Source organism: Zalophus californianus, chromosome 10, assembly GCF_009762305.2.
Source record: "Zalophus californianus isolate mZalCal1 chromosome 10, mZalCal1.pri.v2, whole genome shotgun sequence".
NCBI classification, from domain to species: domain Eukaryota; kingdom Metazoa; phylum Chordata; class Mammalia; order Carnivora; family Otariidae; genus Zalophus; species Zalophus californianus.
Window position 1 is genome coordinate 6,298,885 of NC_045604.1, and position 16,537 is coordinate 6,315,421.

The following is a 16,537-nucleotide window of genomic DNA, read 5'->3' on the forward strand; positions in this document are numbered from 1 at the left end:
CTTGAGAAAGGCTTGTATTGCTATAGACTTTCCTCTTAAGGACTGCCTTTGCTGCATCCCAGAGATTTTGAACAGTTGTGTTTGCATTTTCATTTGTGTCCATGAATTTTTTTTAATTCTTCTTTAATTTCCTGGTTGACCCATTCATTCCTTAGTAGGATGCTCTTTAGCCTCCATGTATTTGAGTTCTTTCTGACTTTCCTCTTGTGATTTAGTTGTAGTTTCAGAGCACTGTGGTCTGAAAATATGCAGGGAATGATCCCAGTCTTTTGGTACCGGTTGAGACCTGATTTTGACGTAGGATAGATCTATTCTGGAGAATGTTCCATGGGCACTAGAGAAGAATGTGCATTCTCTTGCTTTGGGATGGAATGTTCTGAATATATCTGTGAATATACCAGATCTTCTTTATCCATTCATCTGTCGATGGACATCTGGGCTTTTTCCATAGTTTGGCTGTTGTGGACATTGCTGCTATAAACATTGAATTTTTAAAGGATTTCTCTAACTGCTGCTGCACAGAGTAGACTGTGGAGGGAACATGAGTGGAAGAAGGGAAACCAGTTAAGAAGCCCTTTTGGTAGGCTAGGTGAGAGATCATTGCTGCCCTTACTAGTATGGTAGATGTGAAGGTGGGGGAAAGTATTTGAATGCCAAATATATCTTGAAAGTAGAGCTGTTGGAAATTACTGATGTAAAATTAGAAGGTATCAATGATAATTTCTGTGCCTTAGCTACTGGAGGAATGGTGATGCCATTTACTGAGACAGACTAGGGAAGGAGGAGTTGGAGGCACGAATCGAGAGATTTAAGTAGGAAAAAAAAGATTTAAATATCTCTTAAGTTCATTATGACTACAGTCAGGGAGAGAGTCAAGTGCACAGTCATCCACCTTTGGTATTTAGGGGAGAGGTCAAGACTGGAAGGTTAGTCTGGGATGATATCAGCTCGAGAGAAAGTAAAAAGGAAAGAGGTATGGAACTGAGCCCTGGGCCAGCTCTAACATTAGAGGACAAAAGAGGAGGAAGAATAAGCACTTGAGAAGGAAGAGGAGTGGTTGGCCCATAGGATAGGAAAAAATGTAGGATAATAGTGTCCCAAAACCCAAAGAAAGTTGTATAAGAAGGGGATGTGATTAACTGTTAACTAAAGCTAAGAGATAATGATTAAGATGAGGACTGAGAAATTTACCATTGCATTTGATTATGAGAACTTGTTAGTGACCTTGATGAATATTTCACTGGAATGGCATTGACAGAGCTTGACTGATGTGGATTCAGGAAGTACTAATAAATGAAGAAGTAGAGAAAATTATTTTAGGATGTTCCCCATTAATAGGAGCAGGGAAATGGAGTGGTTGTAAGAATTAAAGAGAAGGTTTTATTTTTAGATGGGATATATTTCACCAGGTTTGCATGTTTATATGCTAATGGAAACACCTTAGATATTTGATTATTTGGAAACTAATTGGAAGCAGTATGTGGTATGTTCAGAAGTACACTGAATGGGTATTGAGAAACATGGACTTCTAACTGTTATGGGGCTGTTTTCATCAATAAAATAATGAGGGTTAGTCTAGATGAGCTCAAGCTTTGAGATTCTATGAGTATCCAGTATGGGCCTCTCTGATACGTTTTGTTCATGTATTATGGCAGTTCTGTTGGTTATTAGTACCCCTGGAGGCTACAGGCAATTATTACCAATGTCACAGTTACCTCAAAAGCCCAAACACAGCTGCTTACTGGCATCGGAATGCAATGTCTAGTACTACAAACACTCCTGTCTGCCAAAGACTATACATCACTGCCACTGGGTGGAGGAAAAATGGATTCTGTCTCTCTTTGCCTTTCCGAACCTGGTGCAATCATATCTTATTGGCAGTACCTAAATTATATCAACCCTGATGGCCAAAAACTTTGGGTATATAGTTTTCAGGCTTCCATCCCTTGCCATACAGGGGGAAGAGCAAGAAAGGGGCAGGTAATTGCCAGTAAATAATTCCACAGAGGAGGTATAATGGACTTTATGAAGAATTAGATGAAAATTCTTGGCCTAAATGAGTTTTTTGCCTTATCTTTTGATAAGTTTCTTCATGTTATTTTTTCCCTTTCCATTCGGTAAATGAATATTTACTATGTAAGGGGTGTTTGGTGTTCTTTAATCTTGAAGGAATTTTAATGCAAAGAAGATAATCTTGTTTTAATTTCACAGCCTTTGGACATGAGGTGATCTGTAGTTTAAACTGAAGTATTATCTTTTTCTCTGCTATCTTGGGTGCATGTGTTTCTGTAATGAACTTAGGTAATGGTCAGACATGTGGGGCTCTTAGCTATTACAGAAAAAGAAATGAGAAGAATGAATCTGTATTTGTCAAGGATAAAAGAAGTTCTTGGTCAGAAGGAGAAGAATCATTCTGCTTATGCTATTGCCAATACCAAAACATACAACGAATTTGTGGATTCTGTTTCTTAGCATAGAGCATTGTAACTGCTCTGCTTAGTCTTCTTTCCTCATTTCAACCCTCTTTTTCCTCACAGCCACTCCTTTCAGCTGCTTAAGAGGATCCAATAGTCTAGTTAAAGATATTCAGTAAATTTGATGAATTGTCATTTCTTTGAAATTTCTGTGATCTCTTAGCATTATGTCGTTGATTTTTGTTCATCCCATTTCATAATTCTACCCTCCTTCTAGATTGCGAGTCTAGAAAAGGTAAAGGGGCACATTCATGAAAATACCTTTCAAAATGAAGGCAAAATCAAGACATTTTCAGATGGATAAAAACTGAGATAATTTTCCTCTGGAAGACCTGCACTCTAAGAAATGCTAAAAATTTTTTAGAGTAAGGGAAATGATAGTAGATACAACTCCAGATTAGCAGGAAGGAAGAGCACCAGAATGGGGAAATATCTGGTAAAAATAAATGGTCTTTTTATAAAAAGTATCTTTATTTTATATGTGTATGTGTATTTAAATGTCTTTAAAAGATTTTTTTTAATCAAAATGTGTAACAGTTTGTTGTGGGTTTATAACTTTATGTAGAAGTAAAATATAAGACAGTAAGAACACAAGAGGTAAATGGAATTATAAAGTTATATTGTTCAAATAATATTTAAAGGTAGACTGTGGTAACTTACAGATAATCTCTGTAACAAGCACTAAAAACTAGCACAAAGAAGTAAAGCTAAAAAAGCAATACAGGAAATAAAAGTGGAATACTGAAAAACAAGTATTTTAACCAAAAGAAGGCAGGAAAAGAATAAAGAAGAAATAGGATGAATAGAAAATACATACCAAGATAGTGGACTTAAACCCAGCTATACTAGTAATTACATTAATGGGCTAAATACATCAGTTAAAAGGGAGAGATTGTCAAACTAGATTTTTTTTTAAAGATTTTATTTATTTATTCATTTGACACAGAGAGAGAGCACAAGCAGGGGGAGCAGCGGAGGGAGAGGGAGAAGCAGACTCCCCGTTGAGCAGGGAGACCGATGGAGGACTCAATCCCAGGACCCTGAGATCAGGACCCGAGCCGAGGGCAGTCGCTTAACCGACTGAGCCACCCAGGCGCCCCTCAAACCAGATTTTTTAAAAGGGAAGACCCAACTATATGCTGTTTATAGGAAGTAACATTTGATTGATTGATTGATTGATTTGAGAGAGAGAGTGAGTGTGCACACAAGCAGGGGGAGGGGCAGAGGGAGAGCATCTCAGGCAGACTCCCTGCCAAGTGTAGAGCCCCAACACTGGGCTCCACCTCCCAACCCTGAGATCATGACCTGAGCCAAAATCAAGAGTCAGACACTCAACCGACTGAGCCACCCAGGTGCCCCCATTGGTGAGATCTCTTTAATGACGGCTTAGTCCATAGGTATATTTTGGCATGAAGATCTTTGTGTTCAATTCAGTAAATGATAGGATCTAGTTTCATTATGGACCTTTCACACTTCAGGAACTTTTTATTGGGAAAATAATTATTTTAGACAAATATAAGTTGTTATATGTTCAATAATATTTGTATGACTTGGTCATAAAACTTGTGGTAATTGGACTAAGCTTTTGGGCTGTATTTTTAAACTTTATGAGAAATGCCTTAATGTTTTAATCTCCTTGAGACACATCTCTCAGCCCAGAGTGTAACTAGAAGAGTTCTAATCTCTATGTTGGTGCTTAGTTATGTGAACCTAAAATGTCAGAATATTCATGAAAAAAAAAGTATACGAATACTTTAATGAGAGTTTAGTAAATGTAAGTGTAGAGTGAGTCACTATAGAAAGATCTTCATGTAATTTTGTTATATGGCATTAAATTTTTTTTTTCTTCCAGGGTGCTCTGGAACAGGGTTCCAATTCTCAGCTCATGGCTGTCCAATACACAGAAACCACTAGTATCAGGTAAGAAAGTGTGGAAGTTCTTGGCCACAGAATTTTAAATACCTAGTATTTTAGTAAAGTTGAAAAGCATATTTCCCTTTTACCTTAAACTTGTTCTCATCGGTGACTTTACTGTTAGTTCACATAACATACTGCTTCTGAGCAGTCAGTAAATCCAGATAATTTCAAAAGGTTAACTCTCAAACTCCTTAAATACAGATTTAGTTAGAATGCTGTTCAGTCATAATTTTGCTGTACTATTTATTTTTTTTTAAAGATTTTATTTATTTATTTGAGACAGAGAGAATGAGAGAGAGAGAGCACATGAGAGGGGGGAGGGTTAGAGGGAGAAGCAGACTCCCTCCTGAGCAGGGAGCCCGATGCGGGACTCGATCCGGGGACTCCAGGATCATGACCTGAGCTGAAGGCAGTTGCTTAACCAACTGAGCCACCCAGGCGCCCTTGCTGTACTATTTAAATACACATAACTCTCGTCCTTGATTTACATCTATTTCATGAGCCAAGGGGAAGAGAATGTTATTTGAATGTCTGCTCTGTGCCAGCTGTCCTGCTGAGGCTTTACATGCACTTTATTCTTTAAATCTGTATAATAACTTAATGTGTAGGTATCACAGTCCCTGTTTTACATAGAGAAAAACTGGGCAAGTCACTTACTTTTTCTAAGCCAGAGTCATAGAACCAGTAAGTGGCAGAATCACCATTCAGATCTATTTGACTTAAAATGCAGGGGCGCCTGGGTGGCTCAGTTGGTTACGCGACTGCCTTCGGCTCAGGTCATGATCCTGGAGTCCTGGGATCAAGTCCCACGTGGGGCTCCCTGCTCAGCAGGGAGTCTGCTTCTCCCTCTGACTCTCTTCCCTCTCATGCTCTCTCTCTCTCATTCTCTCTCTCTCAAATAAATAAAATCTTAAAAAAAAAAATGCATTTTTCACCACACTGATGCTACTTAAGATTTTGAAGGATTCCGGAAGGAGTGCTGTGCCTGAGGTTGAAATGTATGGACCAGACATACCTAACTAAAAGGAACGGTATCATGGGAGGCGATGTAGTGTCATGGTTTAAGATGCTAGCTTTTGAGTTGGCAGAGTACAGATCATTTCTTTTTTTTTTTTTTTAAGATTTTATTTATTTATTTGAGAGAGAGAGAATGAGAGATAGCACGAGAGGGAAGAGGGTCAGAGGGAGAAGCAGACTCCCTGCTGAGCAGGGAGCCCTATGTGGGACTCGATCCCGGCACTCCAGGATCATGACCTGAGCCAAAGGCAGTCGCTTAACCAACTGAGCCACCCAGGCGCCCAAGTACAGATCATTTCTGCCACTTACTTGCTCTGTGGATTCAAGCAGGTCACTTAAAGTTTCCTCATCTACAAAACTTTGGCTACACAGAGTTGATGATTAAATTGCATACTTTATTTAAAGCACTTTACATGGTACTTGGCATGTTCAAAAGCTGGTAATGATGATGTGATATACTGATGACAGTATCACTGAAGTGGAAGTAAAGAGGGGCGCCTGGGGGGCTCAGTTGTTAAGTGTCTGCCTTTGGCTCAGGTCATGATCCCAGGCTCCTGGGATCGAGCCCCGCATCGGGCTCCCTGCTCAGAGGGGAGTCTGCTTCTCCCTCTCCCTCTGCCCCTCCCCCTATACTCATGTTCTGTCTCTCGTTTTCTTTCTCTCAAATAAATAAATAAAATCTTAAAAAAAAAATAAAGTGGAAGTAAAGAGTCTCAGATTCTGTCTGTACCTCTACCATAGACTTAGAGTTCACAATTTATATAATATTAATTTCACATTTACTGAGCACCAGCTGTGGGTCAGACAGTGTACCAGGCACCGAGAATACATACCCAGTATAAGTTGAAAGCTATTCATTATCCTATTAACTGAGAATTACTATGAGCAGCATGTCAGCAATCATGAATGTTTAAAATCCTGAGATACTATATTATCTTGTAGAAATAGATAATTCAAATATATATAGTAACTAGTAATTCTCTAGTGATCAGACTATTTCATTCATTTACTATATGCATATTTAAAAATATTTTCCTTTTTTAAATGGAATTTTTTTTTTTTTTTGAGAGAGTGTGTGTGATTGGGGGGGTGGGGAGAGGGAGAGAGAGAATTTCAAGCAGGCTCCACGCTCAGCATGGAGCCCAACGTGGGGCTTGATCTCACAACCCTGAGATCATGACTTGAGCTGAAATCAAGAGTGGTACGCTTAACCGACTGAGCCACCCAGGTGCCCCGTGCCCCCCTTCTAAAGTAAGCTCCGCGTCCAGCGTGGAGCCCAGTGTGGGGCTTGAACTCACGACCCTGAGATCAAGACCTGAGCTGAGATCAAGAGCCGGACACTTCACCAACTAAGCCACCCAGGCACCCAAATATTCATTTTTTGATGCATCATTAATTAACAAGGCAACACTCTGCCTTCCTGTTTCAGCTCTCATACTGTAAACAAATTTCTTTTTGAGGTCTATTAAGTGCCATATTTTTCTGCTTTTTGTTAGTGATTTCACTGTTTAAAATGGCCCTGAAGCATAGTACAAAAGGACTACCTATTGTTCAAGAAGGCTGTGTTGTGGTATATGGGGAAAATATACATATTAGATAAGCTTCATTCAGGCATTAAGTTATAGTGCTGTTGACTGTGGGTTCAATGATAATGAATAAACTGTATATGTCAAAGGAGGTATCTTTAAAAGAAACATAAAACAAAGTTATATATTGATCAGTTGACAAAAATGGTGTAACTAGGGGCTTGTAGGAACCTAACCCTGTATTTCCCTTAGAATGTTTCAGTATTTACTAATTCAGTGTTCACACTGACTTTATAGAACATAACTACCATGAATAATAAGAATTGATTGTGTATTCAGGGGTGCCTGGGTGGCTCAGTTGGTTAAACATCCAACTCTTGATCTCAGCTTAGGCCTTGATCTCAGGGTCATGAGTTCAAGCCCCACATTGGCCTCCACCCTGGGCATGGAGCCTACTTAAAAAAAAAAGAAGAAGAATTGATTGTATATTCAAAATAATATGGTTAGAAATGACCTCACAGTGAGCAAGTGGAATTATTTCAAAGAAAATTCTTATGACTCATTTATAATTTTCCTTTTAGATCAGTCTTTTTTTCCTCTAAAAGTTTGATTGAAAACATAGAAGAACATAAAAGAAAGAAAACATAGGTTATCTTTTTGGAGAAAAATGAAACATTCTTTAACTCTCCTTTAACTTTTAGGTATTAGCTTATTGTGCTAAATAGTAAAAGACTGAAAATATTAAAAACTATATTAATATCATTTGAGTATATCTTTTGGGGATACGATGTGGTTGAGGTACTATAATTTTAGTTAAAATTTTATGAAGGCACTGACGTACTTTTTTATGTATTTTTTTAAATTTAAGATTTATTTATTTATTTGAGAGAACGAGAGAGAGAGCATGAACAGGGGGAAGGGGTAAAAGGAGAGGGAGAAACAGACTCCCTGCTGAGCAGGGAGCCCCAACATGGGACTTGATCCCAGGACTCTGGGATCATGACCTGAGCCGAAGGCAGACGCTTAACCAACTGAGCCACTCAGGCGCCCTGATACGGTACTTTTAATATCTATGGCCAACATTTGTTGAGTGACTCCTAGGAAATAGGAGACCCATGCTTGGTACTTCACATATATAACATCTCTGACCCCAGTAACAATCCTGCAGGTTTATATGGTTATCCTCATTTTATGGATGAGGAAATAGAGGTTGCTCAGAGGTTGAGTTCCCCAAGAATACCAACTTGAGGAGTGGAGGAGAAATTCAAAGCCAGGTCTGTTTATTTTCAAATCCTAAAGTCTTCCCACCTTTCACACAGCCTTATAGGCAAGCACGCCTCACAAATTTGATGGAGTAGTAAAAAAGAAGTTTCCCTCAGACTTAATTTCTGTCACCAAAATATTTAAAATCATACCAACCAGTGCAGCAATCTGTTTTCTGATACTTTTATTATTATTTTTACATGCTTTGCAGTGTACTTGAGTGGTACATTTTAGAGCTTTCCATTCAGAAAAGGGAGTTTTAGCTATTTAGGGAATTGGATCTTACAATTATCCTGACCTTGAGCTTTTCAAAATGTTATTATAAAAATTATTGCCAAATGCTGCTAATATTTTGTGGGAGAGAAATTCTTATAATTCAGACGTAGCCTTAGAATAGGGAGTATTTTTGAGAGGATATGAAATTTGCTAGTTTAAGAACACTTTGCCCTTTTCTTCTTCAGCAGGAACTCAGGGAGCGAGCTGCAAGTATATTACGCGTCACCCAGAAGTTATCAAGACTTCTTTGAGGCCATCCGCAGAAGGGGAGACACATTCTATGTTGTGTCATTTCGAAGGGTAAGTTCACTTTGAAAGAATAAAGAAAGTATTTTTGAGTACCCGCTATGTACAGGGCACTGGACTGACTACTGTGGCAGGGAAAGAGATGTGAGATAGGAGGCTGTGTAGATACGTTATGTGAGTGGAACCTGGAATACATGCTTGTTTCTGAGCTGTTGAGCATTGTGAAGATGAACATAGAATTGGTGTCAGGCAACGAGTTTATGTTAAGAAAATAGAAACAGCTTACTGATTTTGATTCTTTGTCATTCCTATATCTATAGTGTTTGTTTTTAACAAAAGAAGTAAAAACATGAAAATTTCTTTTTAGGCTTTGTGGTGTTAGTCCCGTCTGGTTATTGAGAAATAGACTTCCCAGGTGTGGGATTAAGGTGAATCATGGACTGATCAATATGTTAATGTGGAATGTTTGGATTTATGTTTCTAAGACTTCCTATTCTTCTTTCCTCTCTCCTTCATCAGACATTTACTCTAGTTGGTGAAGCATGTGTTAGTTTACGCAAAAGGAAGTGTTTGTATGAGTACTTTTGAACGTTACAGATGTTAGATTAGATGGAAACAAGATGCAGAGCTATTTGTATTCCATCTACTTTTCCTATAAAATGAAAATATATTTTTCATAGAGTTGCCATGTGAATATCTCTGTTAGAGTGCTGTGTATTAAACCAGGAACACATGAATGAGTTAGAATTCCTTGGAGGTTTGTATCTTAGGCTTTTCTTTTCTTCTCTTTTCTCTCCCTCTCTCTCTTTTTTTTTAAGAATGTAGAGGGGGCACTGTTAGAAATAAGCACATGCTTAATTGTAGAGTAAACAGTTCATTCTCTGAGTGTTGTCACCACTCACTATCTGAAATTCTCAGTTAACTCAGCTCTTTTCCTGACATATATATATCTAGTAGCTCAGAATATTAGGATCAGGGAACTTTGACAGTTGAAGATTAGAGAAATCAAACATGTCATATATTTTTAACTGTTAACCAAATACACTTGGAGATTTGGAATACTTTTGCAATGCCATCTCATGATTTCTGCCTTTTCACAAAATTCCTTGTGCTCAGCTTATTCTCTCAGACATAATTGGTATATTTACGTACTGTGCCAGCCTTGAAGTTCATTTCCAGCAGCAAGGGGGCAGCTGAGAACAGGGTTTCAGCAAGGCTCCAACTGTATTGGCTGCTGAGAACTAAGTATTTGCCTTAGTGTTGATACAGTCATGTTAAAAGTAGAAAGAAAAAAAAAACACACTTTAGAAATGAGATCTCATAGCACTATGAAGAGACATGATGGGTGTTAAAAAATGAATGTGTTCAAGTATATGTTTATGGAAGCTACCAGAGAAAAGTGTTTTTAACACTCAAATAGCTGAATACTTTTTCTCAGGTTCCAGATAATTTCTCTCTCATTTGACCAAAACAGTATATGTAATACATAGTAGAAGTATCAGTGGTCATGCCACGGGCTGAAGCTCTAGTTAGTAATGTTTTTCTAGGGAAGAGAACAATAATCCTAGCTTTAAAGGGATTATATATACAAAGGAAGATGAATGGTATTTTTATTTTAAATATATACATTGTATTTCTTGTGTTTGTAAAAAGCTCTTTCTCTTCAGTTTGCTGTAAAAAGTGCTGTTGGAAAATTACTGATTTCTCCCCACTGCCCCAACTTTTTGATGTTCTAGAAGAAACAGTCTTTCTTATGTTGTGGAAAACTGTTAGGACTGTCGGCACATTCTGCTTGGATTTTTTTATTTCCTAATTACTGATTTATCACATCTTGGTGTTTTATATCAAGGAAAAGTGAGGATGAACCTGAACTTCGTTAGGTAACAGTAGTTAGAGACAACATCCTGTTTCATTTTTTCTTGTTTTGTTTTAACAGCAGGGCTAAGGAAGTTAACTTTATCATGATGACTGTAAACTGTCATGGGACAGGAATTTGATTCTTAAATGCTGGATTGTTCTTTTTGTTCTTGATAAAATGAAAATGAAAGAAGTAATGACCTCATGCTTGGTTTTCGCTTCCATTTTTCAATATAAAATATTCTAACATTTTCATTAAAAAGATGAGGGGCATCATTTCTTGTGTAGAAGGATACAGGCTTTTTCTCCCACTTTGGTTCTTAATTTCATTGACTGAAATTACTATAATTGATACCATATGATTGCATTGGAATTTAAGAAATACAGAGGTTCTAAAGCCCCTAAGGTTCGGCTTAGTATAAACCAGACCTAACAGAGCCAGTAAGCAAGCTGTACTGTTTTATTTTATAAGTGGATATGTATTTAATAAAATTTTAATATCTAAAAATGTAGAAGTAGCCATTGACTGTTTAGTATACCATTATTTAATAAACTTTCTCTGTCCCAGACTTCTACCTCCTCACACCCCATGTTCCCGCACTCTTTAATCACATTACAGTTGAGCTGCTGAAATAATTTTCTCCAAGACTCACTCTTGGATAACTACTGACTTCCTGTTACAGGCCAGCAGGAAAGAATGCTTACGATCCCAGTAATCCTGTCAGAGGGTCAAACCTTTTCCTGTTCTTTTGACTTTGCTTTAAGTTTTTGCCTCCAACACAGCAACTCCCTCTACTCTCTTTATTTAGTTCCAGGTGTTCATAACTTACTTTCTTAGAGGTATTTTGCCTTTTTCTCCTTTCTTTGACTTGTTTTACTATGATTTGGAGCCTGGGTGGTGGAAAATAACATTTTCTCAAACTTCCAAGTCACTTTGAATGTGGTATAACTGATACATTAATAAGAAAAAATCCAATTAAGTTTAATGGTTTTTTTTTTTCTCAGTGCTTTCATATGATGGTCTGTTTAGGGAGGGAGGGAGTAAATTAAAGAATATAATAAAATGAATTCAAAAGCATGGGACAGAAACAAATGAGAAGGCTTTTGGAAGGTAGGACAAGAAAGTGCTTCCAAAGAGGGGAGGAAAGATGACATTGAGAAAAAGGCAGGAAAATGATATTTACTTTGTCTGTAATTCCACCAAACATTGAAATATTATTCTAGATGCCACGCTCTTGTCTTCTAATAACTAGAGAAAGGAATTTTTATCTTCCTGGGGGCAATTTCCCATTAAGAACAGGGGGTTCTCTTTGATTCATGTGGCTGTGAATGTCAGTTCACCATATCTTCATTCTTGTTTGAGATGTCTTTTTCCATTGAGATGGAAGCCTAGTTTTTGGAACATGATGTATTTCTTCTCTATTTTCTGTTTTCAGTATGTGTCCCTCAAATCAAAGTCAGACACTTAACATTGTCTTTTCATCTGTTTCAGATACATACATAATGTAACACACATAAGGAAAACCTGAGCTCTGGCTGTATGCCTGCCCCAGAGATGTTTCTCTCCCGCTCTTCCTGAGTACTTTATGCATTCAAGATATAATACCATGCTCTTTTTGAGTATTTTATGTATTCTTCGATAATAGTACCATATTTGGGTATTTTACCCCTTCTTGGTCTCTCATAAAAAACTTGTTAGTATCATATATATGGCATGGATTCTTAGGATAACCTTAAGTAATAGGGTCTTATTGTAAGATACATGGGAATTGAAGAAGCACAGGAAACTGGCTCAGCAGCCAAATAGTCCCTCTGTGCTTGTGCTTCCTAGACTGGAATGTATACTAGGCCTCATAGAGATTGCAGTAGTGGCTCATTGTCATTCCCGATCCCACAGCAGCTCCAGTGATTCTGTATTAGTCTTTTTCACACATCGCTCATTCAGACTTCCCAAATAGAGGATCTGATTGTGTGTATGTGTGTGTGTGCCGCGTGTGCGTGTGTATGTATGTATACATATATCATCTCTTATGTAGAATCTTACATAGCTAGCCTGGCTCATGATTCATGGTCCATTCATTTATGACCAGGGAAATAGGGTTGATTTCAAATGTATTCTCTTGCTTTGTAAGCCAGCAACTTTATGCAGAAGGAACAGCCTGGGGCCACTCCTCTGAAAAAATCATTATGATGGGACTTCAGAGCTTCATAAACTGTTTATTACACTCTACAACCTGACTTTTAAAAAAAAAAATTCCTATATTGGTCCCTAATTGTTTGATCTAAAAGGCTTATCTTTTTGTCTATATCCTAACCCTCTTAAAGGCAGGAAGTGTCATAGCTTTTTTATTACCACCCCTGACACTCAGCACAATGCCATCCACTCGGTGTTTATTAAACAGAACAATTTTAGGTAATGATTCAGTAAGAGAAATCACAGTGATGGAAGTTTGTTGCTTTTCATAATCATTTAAAGGGTATTTTTGCATCTGCTTTGCCTAAAGAACTGTGAATCTACTTTACCAATCCAAGGAATAACACAAGCAGTGCTGAATTTTAACAGAAAATTTAGAGATGACCTTTCTCCACTTATGGTTGTACTAGCCAGAGTGCTTTGTTCTTGTCTCTGTATCTAAGCTTTAGAGCTGAAGAAATCATCTGGCTGAAAGTTTGACTATGAAATGTTTAACAGTCACTAGGTAGACCTTTGAGGTGCTTACATCCTCATTTTTTAATGTTGGCAGAGACATTTTGGAGAATATGTTAGTCATCATTGCTTTCTTCTTTTGGAGAAGAGATGGTGTCTAGTATCTCTAGATTCCAGCATCAAGAGCCAGAAACTTGAAACCTTGGACAAAGTATAGAAAAAGCTCTAATTACTGCAGGAAGGTTGACTTGTGATGTTTTTGGTTCAAAATGTTTGCCAAAGATTGATTCCCATGGTAGGCCATAAAAAAGAATTTCACGGAATAACTATGATATTTTCTAAATGTAATGCCTGGATTAATACCTAATATATGTTTAGAAGAATGGCATGGGATTTTTTTGATGCATATTATTTATTTCTTGGAATTACTGTGTAGTGTATATATACAAAATCGTCAGAGGTAAGAGGAATTTCCTTAGTAATCAACGGATAGTAGTCACTTACAAATTCTACTTCAAAAGGATACAGCTCCTTTTGTTTTGGGACCTCACAACTGAAGCATACACATCAATCTTGGAGTTTGTCCATTTTCGTATCTCCACTTTCATTGTCTTTTAGCCAAACTCTTTCTCTAGATGGAAGAAAATGTGAATAAATGAGTTTGGAAAGATACTTGCATTAAAAAACGTCTTACCTCAGAAGAGAGACTTAAAAAAAAAAACCTTTTAGCAGGGCTTTTTTTTTCTTTTTTAAAGATTTTATTTATTTATTTGACAGAGAGAGAGAGAGCACAAGTAGGCAGAGCGGCAGGCAGAGGGAGAGGGAGAAGCAGGCTTCCCGCTGAGCAGGGAGCCCGATGTGGGGCTCGATCCCAGGACCCTGGGATCATGACCTGAGCCGAAGGCAGACGCTTAACCGACTGAGCCACCCAGGCGCCCCTTAGCAGGCCTTTTTCTAATGATTTTTAACTTACTATGAAATATATCTCACTCAGGCTTGAAACACATTATAAAAAATAGAGCAGAGTTGTCTGAGTATTGACTTAATGATTAAATCAGTAACATTCTCTTTCATTTCATTTATACATGAATGCTGACACCTTCAGTGTATACGGCCGTTGAGGGTTTACATATCTCTTTCCCATGCATAGTCTTGTTAGTTCCATACATAATTCAGTACTTCTAGTCCTGTTTGTTTTTTTTTTTAAGATCTTATTTATTCATTAGAGCAGGGATGAGGGAGAAGGAGAAGCAGACTCCCCACTGAGCAGGGAGCCCAATGTGGGATTCGATCCCAGGACCCCAGGATCATGACCCGAGCTGAAGGCAGACGCTTAACTGACTCAGCCACCCAGGTATCCCTCCTAGTCTTGTTTTACAGGTGAAAAAAACTGAAGCAAAGAAAGGTTAAGTGGCTTATCTAAGGACAAAAGAAGTGTAAGCAGTAGAGCTAGTGCAATAATTGAGGTGTTCTAATTTAATAGAGTGATTCTTTTCTTTATGTTCTAGTGCTGTATTTTAGATATATTGCAGAATATGTAAATAGCACAATTATTCTTTGCCAAATCTGCTGAGCAGTTTTGCTGGAGTTACTGAATAACAGTTCACATTTTTTGTTTATTACGTAATTATAGATGAAGTACTTTATTAGGTTATACTTTCATGATACTAGAGAAGAACCTGGGGCTCCTGGGTGGCTCAGTCTATTAAGCGTCTGCCTTCAGCTCAGGTCATGATCCCGGGGTCCTGGGATCTAGCCCCACATCGGGCTCCCTGCTCAGTGGGGAGCCTGCTTCTCCCTCTCCCACTCCCCCTGCTTGTGTTCCTGCTCTCACTGTCTCTCACTATCTCTCTCTGTCAAATAAATAAATAAATAAATCTTAAAAAAAAAAAAATACGAGAGAAGAACCTGATGGTCTGCAAGATTTCAATCAAGGAATAGAATATAAATAGACTTTGAAAGTTTCTGGTTTCTTTTTAAAACAATCTGGGGGGGGATCTTTGTGTGTAGTAGTCAAAATAGACACCCTTATAATGATTGGTACCCTAGAATGTCTCATAGAGAAGAGTGATTTTTGTGCATGTATAACTGCATTTTGTTACAGATTCTGTGTCTGGCTTGCCAGATCCTTGAGATCAGAAACTTTTGATCTCAAGCTCCTTGTTAAATATGAGTTACTGTTGTGTGGTTTTAGGGGATTTAGTCATTTGTTCCTTGGCTCTATAACAGATTGCTAGCTAACATAAACATTTCTATTATTTAGACTTTTCCATGCAAACTCTAAAGCAATTTGTTTTATGTTTGAAAAATGATAATTCAGTAGTTTCTGTAACTAGACTTGCATATAGAATAGCCCTGGACACAGAGAACTTCTAATTCACAAAAAATTTAAAGTCTTCAAAATTCTCAGGATGGTGGGCAGATCCATCTGAGTCAGGATGATTTTCCAGCTGTGCACTATTTGTGTGCTCTGTTTAGCCCCGTCTTTATTTTATAATGTGTTTTTCATGTGCCCTCTTTAATCTCCCTTTTCAGGTTGCATGCTTTTTCTGGGAAGGGGTAAAGTCTCTCTATTCTACTTTGTCTTTCAACAAGGTCTGCTGCAACACAGTCTACTGTGCCGAGCAAGTCCTAAGTAAATGTTGGCTGCTCACTCCACTGTTGATGTGTGCCCTTTAACCTTATTTTTTATATCCTACTGTTCAAAAAATTACTAGAGGTGGAGTTTACAGAAACAAAGGACGAAATTTTTCTCAATGAATGTTTAAAATTACTTTTGTAATTCAAATAACAATGAAAATTTTGAAAACACACAGTCTACTTTGATGTGGTTGGAGTCTTAACTATAGAATAAAGTTATTTCTGAAAGACTGAAGTTACCCTGAAGAAAGGTGGGATTTAGGAATTGATAGCTTACAGTTTTGATAGTTGCCTTCTCATCAAATTTCAGATTTTCTAATGAGGGAAAAAAGTATTTCCTGAAGGCACAACCTCATTCTAAGAATATTTTTTTACATCATGAATATATGAGGGGAAAATTGTTTTTTTAACAATTTATTGATGCAGACTTTAGAGACCTGCATTCCAGCCCTGATTCTGCCACTCACTATTTGCTGTGTGACTTTGGACCAATCATTTGTCTCTTCTGTCTTTTCTTTCCTTATCTTAAGAGTGATGGAGTAACTTTTCACTTTCCTTCCAGCTCTAGAAATCTACGGTATTCTTCGTGTGTGTGTGTGTGTGTGTGTGTGTGTGTGTGTGTTTGTGTGTGTGAGAGAGAGAGAGAGAGAGAGAGAGAGAGAGTGCGAGCAAGC

The 16,537-nt window shown here is 37.8% G+C and overlaps 1 protein-coding gene across 1 annotated transcript in view; it reads left to right on the top strand.

The window, feature by feature from the left end:
- Nucleotides 1–16,537, top strand: part of ATF6 (activating transcription factor 6) — a gene marked incomplete at its 5' end in the record, with an annotated part of 204,815 nt that overhangs the window by 85,451 nt on the left and 102,827 nt on the right. Inside the window, 2 exons of the mRNA XM_035722023.1 lie at nucleotides 4,327–4,394; nucleotides 8,659–8,774. Coding sequence (XP_035577916.1) covers nucleotides 4,327–4,394; nucleotides 8,659–8,774 — 184 coding nt within the window. The remainder of the gene's footprint in view (nucleotides 1–4,326; nucleotides 4,395–8,658; nucleotides 8,775–16,537) is intronic.